We start from the raw sequence: 20,665 nt of genomic DNA on the forward strand, positions 1-20,665 counted from the left end.
AAGGAGACTGGGTACAGTTTATTCATATGGTACATTTGAGACAAATAATATTTTTCTAACATGGTTAATTATCCAAATGGAATCAACACATTGTTTTTGTGGCCAGAACAACAAATAATCTCACTTTTTTTTTTTTTAAATTATTAACAAACTTTTTTATTTAAAAAAATTATCATTTAAAATATAAATTCTACGGGCATTTATTTTTAAAAAATGCTTTGATTATTCACATATAGTTTAAAGTTTTTTAACAAGGTATTAAAATGTTAAAATTGCATTAAAATGTTCAATTGATATGTGCTTTATTCCATTTGTCGTTCACTATGATTAACACAATTTTTGATGAATTAATGTATTGAATACATCGTTAGCCTCTTGAAAGACAGGTACATGTCCATGTATTAGTAGTATTTTTCCTAATCTTACGATGCATTTACTTTAAAATTAAAAATTTTTTAAATCTTATGTCTTTTAAAAGAAACAATAAATATTGTTAATTCTTTTTTCATTAAATTCTTCAAATGTTTATTTATAATGGACAAGTTTTTTTAAAAAATATATAGAAAAATTTAGAATCTACTGAAATAAATGTTACTTGTTTATGCAATCTGTATAGACTAATTAACCATGATAAATTATCAAATTTTTAACATGTAGGTATATCTCGTTCCAGAAACGTTAAATTTAAAGAAATTTTAAAAATATGTAGATCTTGTTATTAACTGTTAAGTTTTTAAATTTCATTAAATTCTATAGAAAAGTGCGATTGCTGTCTGATTGCTACGTAAATAATAAAAAATAAAGAACAATTTACAAAATAATACGATAAAACAAAATTGGCCGTCAGTCATTCTCTGAAGTAATAGAATCAATAGTATGTGGAGTCAGAGTTAAAATTTTTATTAATGATTACAGTAGTAACTGGAAATTTTATTAAAATCCATTTGTCTCAATATTATCGTTTTTGTTATTTAACCTATTCTAATATGTCTTAGTAATTTTTTTGTGTAATCAATGTAAAAGATTTGCTAAAATTTTTTTAACTGTATCCAGTCTCCCCTTGTGAATAATAAATTTAGTAACTAGTTACTATATAACTATACATAAAACTTTATAAAGAAATTATATGTTACTAGTTTTACAAAATATACTCAAAAATACAAAAAAAAATATTCTCGTTTTAAGAGGATTCCTCTTATTTCAATGCATATTTTCCTACAGTATATGTCACAAAAGGATTCCTTTTATTTTAAGAGGATTATTCTTAGTTTAAGAATATTCCTCTTAAAATAAGAGGAAAATACTCGACGATCAAGAGTAATATTCTTGATTTAAGAGGACTTTTTAAAGAAAAATTTTCCTATTAATATAAGAATATTTTTTAGGTGTATTTTTCTTTTTTTCTATTTAAAAATTTTAGAAGAAATATGTTCCGTAAAAATGTAAAATTTTTTATGTTAATTAAAATGTGTGACACGATATGAAGAATGGGACCTTAGAAGCAATTGAATCACAAGTTAGGTGTATTAAATTTTTACCTTAATTAAAAGTTAATTTTTGTTTTTTTGTGAAATTAAAATCAGTTTTCATTAAATATTTTTGATGTGATAAAAATTTAATATCATTCGTTTATATTAAGAGTTGATCCTCTGTTGTGTATTTTCACTTAAAAATTTCAAAACACAACCTATAATTCTATTCTCCAAAGAGGACGTTCACATATCACGTCACGCAAATTTTCTAGATTTTCGGCACTCCCCTTTCCTATGTCCCGCAATTTTTGAAATTTCATATTTCATTTTTTCATTTCATTTCATTTTGTCACCTTAAGTAAATCCGCTCTCTCTTCTTTTGATTATTATTTATTTTTTAATTATTATTAAAAAGATTTATTAATTTTTTAATAATTTATTCATTATTATAATTTATAAAAAATGTAGTAATTTTTTATTTAAAAAACATTTCAGTTTACCAAATTGCAAATTAACTTTCGATGGATTTAGGGAAAGAATGAAAAAATCTAGAACGTCACGTTATGTTGAACACTCCAATGTAAAGGATTTTATGCAGGCTTTAGTGAATTTAGACGTTTGCATTGGAGAACAAATTGTAGAGAATGGCGAATTTTGCACTATAATTCAAACGCCCTATATAGTCCAATGTTGTGAAAATTCCACGGTACTATACATTGACGATCATCATAAGGTTTGTAGATCTGTAGCATGTCAGCTCCTTAACGTGCTCGCTTTCTAAAATATTAAGTTTATTTTGTAACAGTAATGGATATTTTAGGATATCCTATGGACGTCCTATTCGTATCCGGAAATTTTGATATCTCTAGGATGTCATCAGGATATCCCTAGGACATCCTGTGGATATCCTACATTCCGGTTATCCTTAGGATGTCTGTAGATTATCTTAAATATTCGGATATTGTTCAACAAGAATAACATTGCTATTTTTATAATAATGAAGCATTTCAGTTTTACCCTAATCTTCCCTACGTATATGAATAATTTGTGTTCTATAATTTGTAAAACGTTTTGCATATTTGTAAATTACAAAATTATTTTGTTCAACAATTCCCGAGTCGAAATTTAGATCCTATTTTAAGCCTTCAAACCATTCAGATTTGAAAATATCTGCATGGTTTGAGACTGAAAAGAGCTGACAATTGACAAAATTAAAAATTTTCATTTTATATTTAATTGCAATGCTTTAAAAATCAATATTTGCAGCTTCTACAGGGTAATTGAAAAATAACTATATGAAAAATAATCCAATTTTATTTTTCGAGAAATTGTAAAAAAACTGATTTTAAAACATCTTTTAAGCCTCTTGACTCCTTTTTTACACCTCGTTTTATCCTTAAATGCACAGTGGGCCAGGAGACCCGGTTTCGTGGCCAAAAGTCAATTTATATTTCAAATGGCCTTAAACTTATTACTCGGGGGTTTTTGAGGTCGCTGCTTACGAATCCGTTATTAATTTTTAAAAACCCAATATGGCGGACGAGTTTATTAAAAATTTATCGGATCCACTTAAAACTTGTCATTTGGGGTCCAATATGGCAAACGGATTTTTCAAAAATTCATCGGATCTACTTGAAAACCATCATCAACCATTTTCGCGGTTACTGATTACAAATCCGGTATTAGTGATAATGATTATAATAAGAAACTTTTTATTTATGTTTGTTTTATCTGCAGTTAGCCTACATTAATAGTAGTTTCCATGGTTTACCACGAGAAAGTGACAGTTTAAAAGTTGCAATTAAACATGTAGGTCAATTTTTTGTTTGATCTTTCTGTTTAAAAGTTATAATACTTCATAAATTCACTGTTTAAATTTTTCAAAAAAAATTCCACCCTCTCGCTCTCTTACTGTTTTTGAAAAAATTTAATAATTCTTCGTGGTTAAAGTACTCACCCATAGGACTAAACTATGTGCAAGTTACAGCTCGATTCGATCAATTTTTTTCACTTAGTATGCTACAGGAATTTTACCCGATACATATATGAGAGCATAATTTGAATTCGCGCAAAAGTGGGCGGATTTTTCTTTTAGTTTAGGATCAATAAAAAAGTTTTAACCAAAGGCGATTAAAAAAATAACGGAGTTACGGGAAGTTTACTTTCAGTATTACTACGAAATTGAAAAATTCATGATTTTATGAAAAAAACTTTGTAGTACTTCACAAATTGACAATAAAATAACTTCTATTATTATTTTTATTCTTAAACATAAATAAATGTGCAAAAAAAAGATAGATTAGATTCTTCATAATAATGATAAAATAAATAACATAAATTTCGAATGGGAGGAATAAAAATCTGAATTGATTTTGTAACTTAAGGCAAGTGTAGATTGAGAATGAATTGTCCTAAGACTATAAAATTTTCAGAGCAACTACTGTAGCTATTACTGGTTAAAAACGGTATAATTTGTTTTACCAATTTCTAAAATTGACTTTTGGCCACAAAACGGGGTCTCCTGGCCCACTGTGAAATGTAGCAAATATTGAATATTCTAGACATTTTTAAATCTGTATGTTTAAAAGCTTAAAAGAGGGCTGATAATTTAAGAAACATAAATCTGGTTACTGAAGACTTTATAGTGATTTTGAAATTTAGAACAGGGATTTTTCATTTATATTAAAGGAAAAACTATAAACATAAAGATATTTCCTCTAATGCACCACTAGAGCAATGATGCCAAAATGTGAACGGTAAAAAGACAACAATCTTCCCTTCGGAAACATCTTTTACGGTGATCATTTCGAACAATCAATCATCGTGATTAAACGATTCTGCATAGCAGTCGATTACGATGAAATTCATGAAGATCTTTGTGAGATTCCACGATTTGTGAGCATCTAAAGATTCTTTTTCGTCATTCATTGCTGCAAATCCATTCTTTTGCTTCACTGGAACTTACTGTGTCGTGATATGTTAAAGGTTAATCATTATCCTCTCTTCGAACTGTAAATGATTGAATATTCGCGTTGTGATTTTCTGCATCTAAAGATCAAAGTGTCAACAGGTTCCGGTTGAGGTTCTGACAAATCCTTTTTTTTCTTCCGCGAGGTTTTTACACAGGAACAGCTATATCTTCATGTTCTTGCACTGGCTTGGTTTGGAATGTTCTTTAAAGATATAATTACGTGATTCTTAAACTATTTGAATTTCTAGCATGCAAACTCGATAGTCTCGACCATGTACGTACGTCAGCTCTGCCCACGCGTTTTTAGGGAGATTACTTTTCTGTATTTGTGAACTCACTAAATATAACAATGTTCTGTTACATAGTTCAGTAATGCCATTTGGCAGAGGCGTATATATAATTGTTTTTTCGTGTTGGATTCCTGATGATTTACAAAACCCTTTTTAAATTCTTCACACAAAATTCAAGGCCGTTATCAGTACGGACTTTTTAGATTTTTCCCAGATTGGTTTTCGATTTCTATTTTCCATTTTTTGAATTCCCTCAATGCAGCACCCTTGTACTTAAAAAATCTCACGAAAACGTATCTGTTTGCCTTATCAATTATGCAGAGCATGTACCTCTTCTTTCCTCAGCTTTGAATGTCTACAAAACCCATAAGATCTGAATGAACGAGTTCTAAAATAGTAATTATTCTTATTTCCATCAAGACAGGAATCACTTGTCGTTAGTAAACTTTCCTCCAAATTTAATCATATGACTGAATCAGTATTTTTCATTTATAAGATTTTGTGTTTACTCACGTGCATCATCTTTTAATGCTATAAGTCAAGCGATTGTGATTTCGTTTCTTTTTGCACTACTTAATACTTACTTTTGCCTGCTCAGTGTTAATTACAAATACAGGGTGTCTAACGGTCAGGGAAAGACAGGGAATTTTTTTCTTAATCCTTGTTAGACACCCTGAAATACGATTTTTTCTTTTGTTATTATTAAAATATTTCCATCTTTGTTATTAAGGGGTGCGTTCACGTAACTCTCACTCTCACTTAAAAATTTATCACCCTCACTCAAAAATTTTTCAATCTCACACTCACTCATAAAATGTTTATTGTGTGAATGTGAGAGTAACAGTGAAAAAATTATGAATGAGAATGAGAGAGAAAAATTTGAATGAGAGTAAAAAAATTATAATTGAGAATGAATGGGAAAAATTGAGTGAGAGTGAGTGTAAAAAATTTTTGAGTGAGGGTGAGATTTAAAATTTTGAGTGAGAGTGAGATTAGAAAAAAATTACTCTTCCTCAAAAAATTTTCACTCTCACCCTCACTTAAAAATTTTTCAATCCTACTCTCACTCAACAATTTTTTAATATCACCCTCTCATAATTTTTTCACTCTCTCTCATATAAAGGTTGAAATCTATGCCAAAATCAAGCAAAAAGCTCCTATGTACTTTTTCAAAATGTGCAACTTTCATTCCACGAATATGGCTCCCCCACCACTTGCTAAAACAATGCAAAAACTGTTTTTTACTTTTTTAATAACCAGAACAAATTTTCATATTTTCAAAAAGTGTACCGAAACTTTTTGCTTGTTTTTTACCAAAGATTTTAACCGTTAAATATGCACACCCTTTACATTGAAAAAAATTTGCTTCGCAATTATAACTATTAACCATAGCAACTTTAAATCTAGTCAGAGTAATCAAGAATCCTAGTCGATTCAGTTATGTAGCTTAATTAATATTGTCAAAGTCGATTTAGTAGAATTGACCCCTTGTTTCCGAGTTATAATAACTAAGATTTTTGGTTAAAATGACATGTATGTATAGCCAATTTTGCTAAAGTTTATTTAGTAATTCTAGCCAATATAACTAAGATACCTGGTTATTTTGATAATGTTTCCTAGTCACTCTGACTAATTGTCGAAATAAACTTTGACCAAGATTGCCTAGTGGCTTTCTCTCGTAACTAGGCAAATCAGTCAATTCCTGGTATACGGGTGTTAGGAATTTTTTTCAGTGTATATAAAGCAACAACTTTCGTTAAACAAACCCTCTTTGTTATTATTAATAAGTTCCCACTTAACTCCCTTGAGTTTAAACCTAAGATTCTTTAGCTTACGGAATAATCTTCAGGTTAAGGTGAGCTGTAAATGTCCTATCTACCGTAAGCTGCAGTGTAAGATTGTAGTCAGCTTACATTTAAGCTTGCTATAACTTTACTGTAAGCTTCCCCTAAACCTTCTGTATACAGTAAGGTTATAGTAAGCTTAACTGTAAGCTGACTACAATTTTACACTGCAGCTTACGGTAGATAGGACAATTACAGCTCACCTGAAGTTTACTCTGTAAGCTAACTAATCTTAGGTTTAAACTCAAGGAAAGCTTACAGCAAGATATTATACTGTGTGGTTTGTTTCACTAACAAAATACCCTAATTAATTTTTAGCACTAAGAAAGTATTTTTCGCTTCGAAATTGATCACAGATATGGAATTAACGGAATTCATTTTTACACTAACGGTTCCTTTACTATATATATCTAATATCTAATATATCTATATATCTAAAAACGTAACTGAAAAGCGAAGGAACTCGGTAAGTGGAGAATTAGCATAAATTCACAGTACGAAATTTACTATCTTTTGGTGCGTATAATTGTAAGAGCGATCTCTGCATGTGTATTTCCTTGACGTGAGAGATCTTACGTCTTTCTGACATTCTGGGTCGCGCCTTACGCAAATTCATCTTCACCTGATTTGATAACTGACCATAAATCAACTTCCATAAACATCATTTTCATTTGGTATGGCCAAGCAGCGAAATTTACACTATTTAATTTTTCAATTCTTGTGTGTTCCGACATTGTTTACTTTTCGAGCACTATTTGCAGGATAAACAAAAATTATGCCTTACCGACCAAAAAAAGCAAAATTTACAGACTGTCGCTATACTATTTTTAGCAGCAGAAATGTTAAAGATTTGAAGGCTAATTCAGATTAAGAGATTATATTTTTTGAAATATCAACCTCTAAAGATTAAGAACAGACAAATTTCAATTAAAGAGAAAATTATGATAGACCCGTAATGGCAATAAATTCATTAACTATTATAATTAGTTTTAATTCTTGATTTCTTATTGGTAATCAAGGATTTGTTTTGAAATCGGTTTATTTACATAAGATGGTATTTCTTATAAGACCTATTTACCGTTGGGGTGATGTTCAATTCTCAATTTGAAATTAAGATTTTTTCTTTGAAAATTTTTATTTTCATTTATTCTGATATAGAATTTCTGAAAAAAGTGAATCTCCTCCACTCTCATGGTGGGATTCGAATAAATGAAAACAAAAATTTTTAAAAAAATATCTTACTTTAAAATTAAGTATATAACATCAACCCATTGATAATATGAATTGGTCTTATGAGAAATACCATCATATTATAGTTAGTATTGGTGAATTCTCAAAATATATTCGGCTATTCAGTTTCACAGGTTTGTGTGTGAATCACTAATTTAGATACACAGACTATCCTGGAACAATAAAATTTAAACAGTACTTTTCAGTACCAATTTTGGTCGCTATGACAAGATCAATTATTTTCATTACGTGTCTACTATTAGTTTCTCTCTGCTTCAACTGAAAAATTTATTCATTAAATGATTTTACAATAGTTTTAAAAATTAAGATTACAAATTAAATTTTTTTACAGATGACCTTTCAAAATTTTGACATTAAAATCATGACTTTTGGAGTTGAAGTTGACAAAAAAGTAAGAACAGAATTTATTTACAATAATTTTTAAAAAATTAGCACTTAGTAAAAAAACAGTAATTCGTCATAGTTGTATCGCATCCGCGGTAACTTATTATTAATTGTAATAACTGTGCAGTAAATATCTCGTATATCTGGTCACGTAAAACTACCGATACTGTCTAAAATCTTTATAGTTATTAACGATATTAAGTTACAGTACATATCTCGTGTAACTGATCAGGTAAAACTATAACGCTATTGTCTAAAAATTTTCATACTTTAATTTCATTTAATATTTGTCAAACATTAATATTGTGAAACAAAATACACTGTGAGAAATGAGACTAGGTTAATACAGCCAGAAAAAAGTAGTTGCATGAAATATATTTACAGAGCATATAATTACTGATTAAATAAACCAGAAATGTAGTTTTGTTTTCAACTACAAATGCCTATTTTCAGCAACGTGAAATGACATGGATAACGATACCTTGGAGGTCCAGGTTTCAGTAAATAAAATTTTTGTTTTGTCTTTATGATAATTTACATTTGGTTTGTTCAAATATTTATTGTTTTCAATTTCATGTGACTAATTATAATTGAATTAATTGGAACAGAAGAAGCCTAAATCCATTTCTTTTTCTAAAAATACTTCTTTATTGAAATGTTGAATTTAAATGAAGTCCAACAATCTGGTAAAATATTACATAGGTTTCTAAATTGTTATTCCATTAAATAGCACATTCAAATTTTCGTTCCGTGCGGAAACAACAAATTCTTAGTATAAAAGAGAATAAAAATTGATCAAATTCGCTTGAAACACATTACTCACGGGAATTCCAAGTCACTAATTACGAATCTGACATCAGATTTTAGAAATTCAATATGGATTTGCGTGAAACTTGTTATTCAGGGTTTTCCGGGTCGATGATTAAGAATTTGACATTAAATTCGTTGTCACTGCCTTCAAAAATACCCCAGTTGAGAGTTTAAAACGAAATTAATCAATTTTTAAAAATATTTTCGCTAAATTGAATCGTCCATTTTGAATTTTCTAAATCTGATGTTATTCGTTACCAATGACTCCAAAAACTCCTGAGTAACAAGTTTCAAGCAAAGCTGCTTAACTTTATTAAAAGTTTATTTTGACTGTCTAGATGACATTCATTATTAAATAATAATAATCTAATACTTAAAAGAAAAACCGTTTTTATTGATTCCTGAACAATTTTGTTTTATAGATTTGTTTTGTTTCTGCATTAACTATTTCAATCATATAGAATTAATTTGATTTCGTTTTTATAACTTTTTTGACTATTTACAGTCAATAATTAATCAATGATGCATTTCTGAATTTAGTTTTCAAGTACAGTCCTGGTTGTAGTAACCAGTTATCTATGTCATGGTAGCAAATTATTTTCTGATTAATTCACAATTGGATTAGTAGTACATTTATCACTATTTCATTTGGAGAGAGAGGGGGGGGAGTATTCTAAATGTTAAAAAATATACTGTATGTAAAAGGTTTTCTAAGTCTAAGGTAATAATCTGACATTTATGCTTCTTCATTAATGATCATTATAGGCATGCATAGCATTTTATGCAATATATACGAAGTTAACTTCATCATTACGGCTGAAAATTTTCGAAGAAATTAAAAAAATTAATTCTTTCAAGAATTTAAAATTAATTATTGGACCATACTGTTGTGAAATGCTTGAGGACGTACGACGTGCTTTCGAGGACGTGGAATTCACAAGTTCATGGGTTCATTTTATTGAGGTATTTTTAATAGCTGTATTATTATACTGTACGGATAAAGAAAGTCTATCTACATTATTTTGAAGTCGAACGGAGATATTTAGTGGTGTGCAAAAAGCTCGAAACTCAATGGAGATTTTTCGAGCTTTACGTTTTTCGAGTCGAGCGCTATTAATTCGAGCTCGAGTCGAGTTCGAGTCGAGCCAAGCTGTATAAAAAACTCGAAAATTTTCGAGTACTCGAACGCTTTCGAGTACCCGAATATTTCGAGTACTCGAGTAACTTCGATCACTCGAGTAAATTCGAGTACTTGTGTAAATTAAATTTGAATATTCGATTGTTTGTAAGCTATTTACTATTTTTTCATGAGTTTGTAATTTCAAATATGTAGTCATTCATTTATCTGTTGATTAATTTAGTAATTTTTGCAAAACAATAAAAATTAAACGTTTAATATGCTCAAATTCATTCGAGAACTCGAAAACTTCGAGTCCTCGAATTCACTAGAGTACTCAAAAATTTCGAGTTCTCGAATTTACTCGAGTGCTCGATACCTCGAGTCAAGCTCGAGCTCGAAAAAATGTCGGCTCGACTCGGCTCGAAATTCGAGCTTTTTGCACACATCTAATAGTAGACATGCTCAATCGATTTGTAGAAAAAAATTACCAATTTTAATTATTTATATGCTAAATTGTAGATAGTACGATTTTTGTTTATTGAAAATTTTTATTTTCAGTTTTTTATGATTTTGAATAATTAATTGTAGAAATTTGAAAAAAAATGCTTAAATTAAAGTTAAATAATTTTAAAAAATTGTCATAATGAAATTGACATTTGTGAGGAAATCAAATTTTAATTAGTTTTAATTTTACTCGTGATTATTCTTAAATTTAAATTTCCACAATTTTTATTAATTTTCACTAACAATTATTCAAAATATTTTTTTTATAATTCATAATAAAAAGACACTCGCTATACTTTTAAAATTTTATTATTATTATTATTATTATTATTATTTCTATTTATTAAAAAAGTTTTTTCGTACAAATAATATTTTATCATATAGCAGTTTTAATATTGTTCAAAAAGTAGGTTCAGATGGGGTAAATTGGGACAAGAGGTGTTGGAGCTTAATTTACAGTTTTAATATTAAGTTCAACGTCAATATTTTAAAATTAGATCACCTACAAGAGGTTCTCAGTATTGCCAAGCTTTTATCTTGACAATCGGCAGAAAGATAATTCAAGTTATCGCTTAATGCATAAAAACTTGAAAATCAAAATGAAACTGTTTCAGTATTTTGTCTCGCATTTTAAAGAAAGCAGACTTAAAAATCATACAAAAATTTTTCTTTTCCCTTATGACTCCCATAACAGAAATTCACTTTAATTTTTCATTTTTGTCAATTTGATTAATAATAAAAATCTGTCCCCATTTACCCCAAGAATTTGAAAACTCAGGGTAAATGAGCACAACTGGTTATTATTATCCAAATTGACAAAAATGAAAAATTAAAGTGAATTTTTGTTATGGGAGTCATAAGTTTAAGTCTGTTTTTTACAAATGCGACACGAAATACTGAAATAAAAAAAAATTTCAATTGATTCAACTATTAAATATCTACTACAATTTTTTTAAGTTTTTTCATCTCTTTAGGGTATGTGGGCAAAGGAAGTTTTTTTGTGGTTTGAAACTTTCTCTGAAATAAATAATGATTTCGGGTTAAAATTTTGGAAAAATGATTTCGTTTTGTACAAGGAATCTTGTTGTTCTACTCATTTAATATAACTTCACGCAAAAATAATAAAAATAAAGCAATAAATAGTAAAATAATGTGTTTTATCATCGTTCATTCAGCGGCCACTCGCTCGAATTGGCGCTGTTTACTGGACCACTGACACTCAAGCAACGTCTCTGTATGGGCCGCCATGTTTCTTTTCCTTTTCGTTTTAAAATGTCACGTTTTAAACATTTTTAATTTTTTAATAATTTATTTTAATATAATTTAATTTAATAATTCAATTTTTAAAAATTTAACTCAAAATTATGTATTTTTCGGAGAACAGCGAGATTATGCTATGCTATGCTGTCCCCATTTACCACAAATTTTATAAAATTTTCTAAATCTTGGGGTACATCACAGATAAAACCTTAACTCAAAATGATAGCGTATGCTACTCATTTTGATAAGCAGCAAAAATGAGTCAGGTTGGTGGCGCCACTGTCTATGTCGTTTAGCATTGACTCATTTTTGCTGCATTTCAAAATGAGACTAAGTTTTTTCTGTGGTGGGAACAGTCAGTTTCATGCATTTAAAGCTTAGCTTAATTTTTTTCTGCTGCATAAAATTAATCCTGGGAATGTAAATAATAACTTAAAAAAATAAACCCGCAAATATTATCTTTTAAAGGAAGAAACTTACGTAATTTGTGAAAAATTTGGATTTTGTTCACATTTACCCCAACTGACCCTATTCATTTTTATAATTATTGATTATCGATCACAGTCTGATTTAAAAACATTAAGTTATTGATTCAAATAATACCTTCAGAAATGTTTTGACATACATATTACAGATTCTTGTCGAAAAATGGGTTGAACTTGAAATCGGACATGTGTCACAGCACATATTGTCCTATTTTGCATGCATTCCCTTAATACCACCTCGAGATTACTTTAATGCAGTAAGGACAATTCAAGATATGGTTCATCAATCCCTAACAGACCAAACTGAACAATTTGTTAAGGATATTTGTGATACAATTATTTGGGGAACAAATTTTGTTCCTCTTTTTGATAGTATTCACGAAAAATCAAATGATTTAATTGAATTAAATAACATTAGACTGCGAACGAAATTATTGAACTCCAAATTTACAGAAGAGTTTATTGGTAACATTCTTTCATTTCATTGATTTTAAAGGATTTGTATGCATTGTGACTCGGGTTTAACAGATTCTCTGAATTGACAATAATGAGATGGTAATTAAACGATATCACAGAAAAAAACGAGTCTCTTCTTGTTGCAAATAACAGGTAAGGTAAGGAACTCCGACTTGAGGTTTTATAAGAAAATAGGAAATTTTATTACTAAGTTTAACAAACAAGCAACCAAAACATCCGATGAACCCAAGTCACAGTGTATACCTATTTATATATATATATATACCCAATGGGCACACTTGTTCATAAGACGTCCTGAGGATGTCTTTTTGCGAACGTCTTTTGGACTTCTATTAAAGACGTCTTTTTGACGTTAGAGAGTGTTAGAGACGTTTTTAATTTGGCCCCGTATGGTATATCTTAACAACGTGAATAATATCTCTGAGGTATGTCCAAAAAAAGGTTTTATGTCTGCTCAAAAAGATGTTTTTAGCATGTCTAAAAGACGTTCTTTCAGATTTTGAAAATAGAAAATTTTTCATAAAAATAACTTTTAAATTTTATTTTCTAAGTTCAACGTATACACCGAAACTGTTTAAGATGAATGTTATATAAATTTTTTAAGTTCAATTCATTTTATTGAAAAATAAGTTCGTAATCTTTTTGAAGACTTTTATCTGTCTCAGATGGCTGAGACGCTTTAGGCGTAGAGTTTCAACCCAACATTGCCCCTTTCCGCGTTGACCGGGTTTACTGGGATGGGTGACTATGAGGTGTTCCACGCCAAATTCGAAGACCATCTGCAATTGCATCTCCGATTTTTTTAAAACTTTTTTTTCTTTTAGTACTAATTGTGACTAGCTTTCATGATTTTTTCAAATTTTTTTAGCAAGCCGTTTTCGAGATTTGAATTTTATAAAAAAAAAGATATTTTTTTCTTTTTTAGATAAAATAAATGCTTTAGCAAATAATCAATCGAGTCGAGAAAAGGAAGTAAAATCTATGATTCAAAATTGTATGATAGACACCATTCAACGTCTCAACAAGAATGCGTAAATAAATGATTTCATTTTTTGTATTTTTTCTAGTTTACATTTAGAACCTACTTACACTGTAAAGAAAATGTTTAAGAAGTTAATGGCAACCGGAGTGGAGAGTAAAAATGAAATTTACTTCAAAAGTGAGTTAATCATTAAGGGGGAAAACTCGTGTAAAACAACATTTAAAAAAAATTTTTTTTGATTTAAAAATTAATTTACTATCTGTAGAATATGATCCTTTATTACTAATCTATAATTAGATGTATGAATGTCCTTTAGTACCTAAGCATAAGTTTAGCACTTCAGATGCTACCAAATGCAGATAACTATGAGCACGAGATCCCTCTATTCTTTCGGTTTCTTGTCAATATAATTTTATTAATTGTCATTAGAAAGCACCATAAGCAAGTAATAGTAAATCTTTGTTTTAGTGCAATATTTTTTTTCGAATACATAACGTCTTCAAGGCCAATTTTTAACCGATTTTAATCAAACTTACCACAAATCTTCTTTATTTTACTGGCTATTGCATGACAAGCTCCTTTTTTTAAAAAATTTTTTTAATAATTATTCTTGAACATTATTTATAAGAAAAAAAAGTAATTTTTTTTCAAAATAGTCCCAAATTTTCAAAAAAAAATTTTTTTTAGTTTTCTCTTCTTCATGCAAAACGTATTTGCGTATTTTAATAAACAAAATTTTTTCATGAAGCTTATATTACGTACTTCAAGGTATGCTTTAGTTTAATTCAATAAACTTTACCATAGTTTTAAAAAAAATCCTTAAAAAATGTACATTTACACGAGTTTCCCCCCTTAAATTAATTTCCTATCACAAACTCACAGTCACTAGGTATAAAATTAACTCGTAAAGCATTAATTCCTTCTCTCTTAAACTCCAAATGTGAGCAACTTATATAAATATAGTCCCCTTTGAAGTTAAAATTTAACTTTCTTTTTACAGTGTAAGATCCACTTAGTTTTATTTGTATTTCTTATAAGCCAACACAGAAAAAAACTGAACACTGATTTTAGAATATCTACTTAAATTAAGTGGAAAATATTCTTACAATAATAACAATATTCTTATTGAAAGAATTAATATTTCTAGGCTCCTATTTAAGTAGGTATTCTAAAATCTAGAATATCGTTTTTCTGTAATCATAAAATGAGTAGTGTATGCTACTCACTTGTACGTGAAGTAGGGTGTACATCTACAGCAATTAATATTTTATAGTTATGTACGTTCGTTGTATACCCTACTTTTATACTCCTAAAATCTTAAAATTTGCAAAAACAATTGAAATAATCTTTTGAGACCATCAATACCACTACAAACTGGTAAAACACTGCAAATATCAAAAAAATGTTGTGTTTAATAGTATGTAATTTCTTTTCTTCAAATTATAGCGTTTAGGAGTATGAAAATAGGGTAGACAACGTGTATAACTATCAATGATTATGAATTACTGTAGAGCTTACTTTACGCTTTTTCATGAAAAAATGGGAAATTTAATTTTCTTTTTGGATTCAAAGTAGGATCTGAATCTATTCAAGTTATAGCCTTGTTTAAGACTGCTACAACCTAACAGACTCTGAAAATTCAAGTTCAAAGTAGGGCTTAAAATTGGACTGGAGTTGTCCAACAGCAAAAGTTGCGGACGAAATAAAAAATATTGTTACTACAAAATATAATTTATCAAAATTATATTTGTAATACCTGTATTTTTATTTTTAATAAAAGTATTTCAGAGCAAAAAGACCAAAAGCCTTCTTAAAGCGCTTTAAGAACGTTTTATGCCTGCCAATTTAAGGTTCTAAAAACGTTTCAAGAATATTTTTTAGTTTTTTGAGATAATTGCAACTTAGAAAAAAAGTCGTAAATTATTTAAAGACTTTTGGGGTGCTTATTACGAATTTACAGTCAGATTTTTGAAATTCAAAATGGTGGATCTAATATTACAGACGAAAATATTACAAATTAAACAGATTTTGCTTGAAACTTTTTACTCGAGGGTTTTTGGAGTCGCTGATTACAAATTAGGAGTCAGATTTTATAAATTCAAAATGGCGGGTCCAATATGGCGGATAAAAAAAATAAAAATCTAACTGAATTATATATTGGAGACGCCATTTTGAATTTGTAATATCTGACTTCGTATTCGAAATCAGAGACCACAAAAACCCCCTAGTGACAAGTTCCAAGCTGATCAAAATGTTTTTTTATTTTTTTCGTCCGCCATATTGAATCTGTCATTTTTAATATTTAAAATCTGACTTCATATTCGTAATCAGCAACCCCAAAAACCCCTGAGATTTGAATTCAGCGTAAAAAATACATTAAGAAACGTTCTTACTTTTTCGCGTCCAACTGTTAACATGAATTTGTCTTCCTGTGCTATAAATGTTGCATTTGTGCGGTCATGCTCTCCCATGAAATATTTATGATAAAAATATACATAATTCAAGGAGATTGTATCGCTTGACTGAACTAGTCAAAAGAATAACCATTTTTCTCGGATTTGACTCACTTTGTAATTAGAAAATTAGAAAAGATTGAATTAGATTAAAATATATGTCAAAATTGTGAGTTTTTAACCGAGATCACCACTTCTCTTTTTTTTGAAGTAAAAATTAAGAAATTAATTAAAAATCATTGAAAAACATCAATAAAAATACATACAAATTATCACTATTTTATAACACTAAAATTAGAATTTTTAGAAAATAAAATCTTTTGTAATTAACAATTAAATTTTTTTGCAAATTTCAGAGATTGTCGCTTTAATTAGACAATTTGATTGAATCGCAATTGCTTTGGGGTTTTCTCGCCACAAAGTTATATAAAATAAAATTTTTTATAAATAATAATTAAAAATTGAATAAAGCTAATAATAATATCATGGTGGTGATCTCGCCACAAGTGTATATATTCAGAGAAAAACACAATAACTTTTAAAACACTTAAAAAATCGCAAAGTAAACCACACCATGACATTCAGAAGACTGAAATTAATAAAACATAATTACGTTAAATTTTTTTTGATGAAATTTTTTCTCAAAATAAAATCACAAAAATTAAAAAAATAAGTTGTGAAATAAGTTTCGATTTCAGTAATCACTCTGTCATTCGGTTGCTTCTTCTTTAATCGGATCGAAACTTAGGGCATATACAGGGTGTTCCAAAAGTATGAAAACTTGCAAATATCTCGAAAAGTACGCATTTTCGTGATGCTTCTTTTTTCACTGTTGGGCCCGGGGACCAATTTTTTGGCTTCAAAAATGTAGATCTTTTTTTGGGAACAACTTGTGCTTTGATTATTTTTCACGAAAATGCGTATTTTTCGAGATATTTATAAGTTTCCATACTTTTGGAACACCCTGTATGCACACTGCTATAAGAGACATTTACGTGAAGCGACAAATTTCTAAGTCAGAGAATACGAAAATAAAAGCCAAATGGTGATCTCACCCCACTCTACTCTATACTTATACGTATTTGAAATATGTATATTTAATTTTTTTTAGACTAGACGTAAAAGGTGCTATATTACAAATTGAAAAATTTACAAGAAATTTTATAAGTTTGCCAAAAGCAGGTGAGACTTTATTAAAACATTATTTATTGTAGTAAATATATAATTTTTATTTTTGAACATTTATACCCAAGTAACACGTCATATTACTGGAGTGCTATTTTGTAACTTCACTTCACTTTCACTTTACTTCACCTCCACTTCATTCTGGTTTAAATGTGATTGTACTTCACTTTGTATTATTTTGAAATTAAATTTCCTAATGCGTTTTTTACAAAAAGTAAATATTCTTAAATATAATTGTGATAAACATATTTAATCGATTAGTAATAATATTTTTTAATGGTCTATTATTATTATTATTATTATTATTATTATTATTTTCAATTGTAATGCCGAATCAGCTTCTGTGCTCTATGGATACGTTGCTCGTGTTTAGAGCAAATATTATTAGATTATATTAGAGGTGTGCAAGAAGCTCGAATGTCGAGCCGAGACGAGCCGAAAATGAAGTGAATGTGAAGTGAAATGAAAGTGTTACGAAAGTGAAGTGAAAGTGAAGTGAAGTTGCAGAATAGCACCCGTGTAATGTTAAAATATCCGCCTGATAGTAATATTACAAGGAAATGTTACCGTAATATATAATATACACTTCGATGGATTGTCCTGAAATTTTATAGGCTTATTACAGTCATCAATGCCTAAAATCAGACACAAGGGTTTCCAAAATTATCCACATTTTTTTATGTCACTTTTTCAAAAATTCAAAAATACGTTTTTTAACCAAAACTTTTTTTACACTGTAAATATAATTTTTTGTCCAAAAAACTTATTTCTCGCATTAAAATAAATTGATTAACCTATATAATGTCTATATTTTACTTAAAATCTATAAATTATATCATTTTTTAATTTTTGAAAAAAAACTTTGTTCGTATTTTTTTAAAAAACTGTTTTTTTTATGAAAATTATTAATAAATTTTGTCAAAACCGTATTCCTGGCATGAAAACGAATCGATTGATGTGTATAAAGTTTACATTTTACCAATATTTGTAAAATTGATCGCTATTTTAGCTGTAATCCTTCTTTTAATCTTGAATATAAGTGTATCATGATGAGAAAGCTAAATGGCCATGAATTGAACACTTTGCTTATATTCGTGTTATATTAAATTAATGTTACCGAAATATTACAATAACATTACGACGTAATATTACTGTAGGGGAGGATGAGGCAAAGATAGTTAGTTGCCGAAAATACGTCTTACCTAACTATTCATGTCCCATCCTCCCGTAATGTTATTGGAATATTACAGTAACATTTCCCTATAATATTACCATAAGGAGGACATTTTAACATTACATTAATATTATGTGATACTTGGGTGATTGTGTTTCATTGTCAAATTGTTTTGAAATAGATCCATGTATTATTTTTTTATTTTAATTATGAATGTTTATAAAATTAACCCCCCTTCATCACCGCCAAATATTAATAAAAGTCAAAAAATTTGTTGGGTTACATATTGTTTTGAAAAAAATTGATTTTTCAAGTTGGGACATTACACATAAAAAGTCTCATATATGAAATGTATCTTTTTGAAAATAATATACAATGAACTATCTGTAATTACTATATTTAAAAGTACCTAATTTTTAAAATGCTTATAAGAATTTATTTTTGCTAATAGAGATTTTGAATATCAAAGAAAATTATTGCCTTAAGGAATTAGAGGGGAAGATTTCAAACCCGAAACGGAAAGAAGGTATAATTTATACTTATTTACACAGAGAAAAAAATCAAGCGAATATAGTAGTAGAAACAGTGAAGGCGCTTGTATACCTCACCGATCCCAAGTATACTTCTGTCGTGTACCATTGGAGTAAAAGAAACAAATGATATTTCTGTCTCTTTTACTCCAATGGTACACGACGCAAGTATACTCTGGATCGGTGAGGTATACAAACGCCTTAACTCTACTACTTTCGGGCGTGCGCTTTCTACGATATTCGTAGAAGAACATACCCAATTTACAAGGTCCTATACCAAAAGAGTAACAGATCCCTGCCAAATATCGTTGAAAGCGCACGCACGAAAGTAGTATAGTATATATCTACTATATTTGGTTGATTTTTTTCTTCGTGTAGTACCCGGTTATTCATTATATTATAAAAATATCTTAAAGATATAGATATATCCAAATAATTCTGGTATTGTGTATAACTTTGCGTGATTTTTTGTCAAATTAGTATGTGAGTTAAGTTCAGAGATGGCAACCGAAACCGATAACCGAAAAAACAGAAATTTTTAAGAAACCGAAAACAAAAAATCGATACCCTTATTATAAAAATTTAAAAACCGTTATTTCGAAACCTAAATTTTATTTTTTCTGTTTTTTTCGGTTTTAATAATCGGGTAGAACAAATCGAAGAAAATTTAATAAAAAATGTTTTGATTTCTTACAATTCTGCACAAAAAAGAATTTCTAAAAATGTGAAATCGATTGAAATCTTAAATTTCTGGAAGTCCATGGAAAATGATTTTCCTTAATTGCGAGCTCTAGCTGATCAAGTAATATCAGTTTCAGCAACCCAAGTAAGCGTAGAACGCTTATTTTCAAGTCTTAAGTTTGTATTATCTCATCTACGTAGCAATCTTTCTTCACATATATACACTGAGAGACCTTTTGGACTGCAGCGGAACAAGGTAAGTGACAGCAGCGCCACTATGGTTTTGGTGTGCGGCGGTAAAATTTTGGGAGCGTGACTGTCCAAAATGTTAGTGAGTAGCTCACCGAAGTTGTGGGGACGCCACCTTTGGTTTGTAGCTGTACAACTTTTTGGCAGACACGCGCCCAAAAATCTACTACAGCAGCCCAAACGTAGTCTCGTAGCTTACCAACAGAATGCTCCGCAGCCGCCTGTCGAAAGTCGGCTACGGTGCAAAAGGTCTCTCAGTGTAGGAAAATGTGTTACTCATTTGTCAAAATAAATTATTTGCTGCAAAAAATTAATATAAAATTTCAAAAAATAATTATTTCTGTTTTGAAAATTCTACATTTTGTTTAACTATTAAGAGTTTTAATGTTCATACTTATAATATAAATTTATAAATAAATTATGAGTAATTATAATACATTTATTTTGTTCTAAATAATTCAAATCCATAAATATTTTTATTCATATTATTACTAGAGGGAAACAATTAAAAAACCGAAACCTAAAAAAACCGAAATTTTTGAC

At 28.9% G+C, this 20,665-nt stretch overlaps 1 protein-coding gene across 1 annotated transcript in view; it reads left to right on the top strand.

Moving 5' to 3' along the window:
• Positions 1–20,665, top strand: part of LOC127279580 (putative uncharacterized protein DDB_G0282133) — a 41,413-nt gene that overhangs the window by 5,094 nt on the left and 15,654 nt on the right. Inside the window, exons 4-10 of the mRNA XM_051302012.1 lie at positions 1,968–2,205; positions 8,160–8,219; positions 9,788–9,985; positions 12,541–12,856; positions 13,794–13,899; positions 17,415–17,485; positions 19,114–19,188. Coding sequence (XP_051157969.1) covers positions 1,968–2,205; positions 8,160–8,219; positions 9,788–9,985; positions 12,541–12,856; positions 13,794–13,899; positions 17,415–17,485; positions 19,114–19,188 — 1,064 coding nt within the window. The remainder of the gene's footprint in view (positions 1–1,967; positions 2,206–8,159; positions 8,220–9,787; positions 9,986–12,540; positions 12,857–13,793; positions 13,900–17,414; positions 17,486–19,113; positions 19,189–20,665) is intronic.

The sequence above is a fragment of the Leptopilina boulardi genome, unplaced genomic scaffold, assembly GCF_019393585.1.
Source record: "Leptopilina boulardi isolate dan_hultmark-lab unplaced genomic scaffold, ZJU_Lbou_2.1 LbouV2_218, whole genome shotgun sequence".
Lineage (NCBI taxonomy): Eukaryota > Metazoa > Arthropoda > Insecta > Hymenoptera > Figitidae > Leptopilina > Leptopilina boulardi.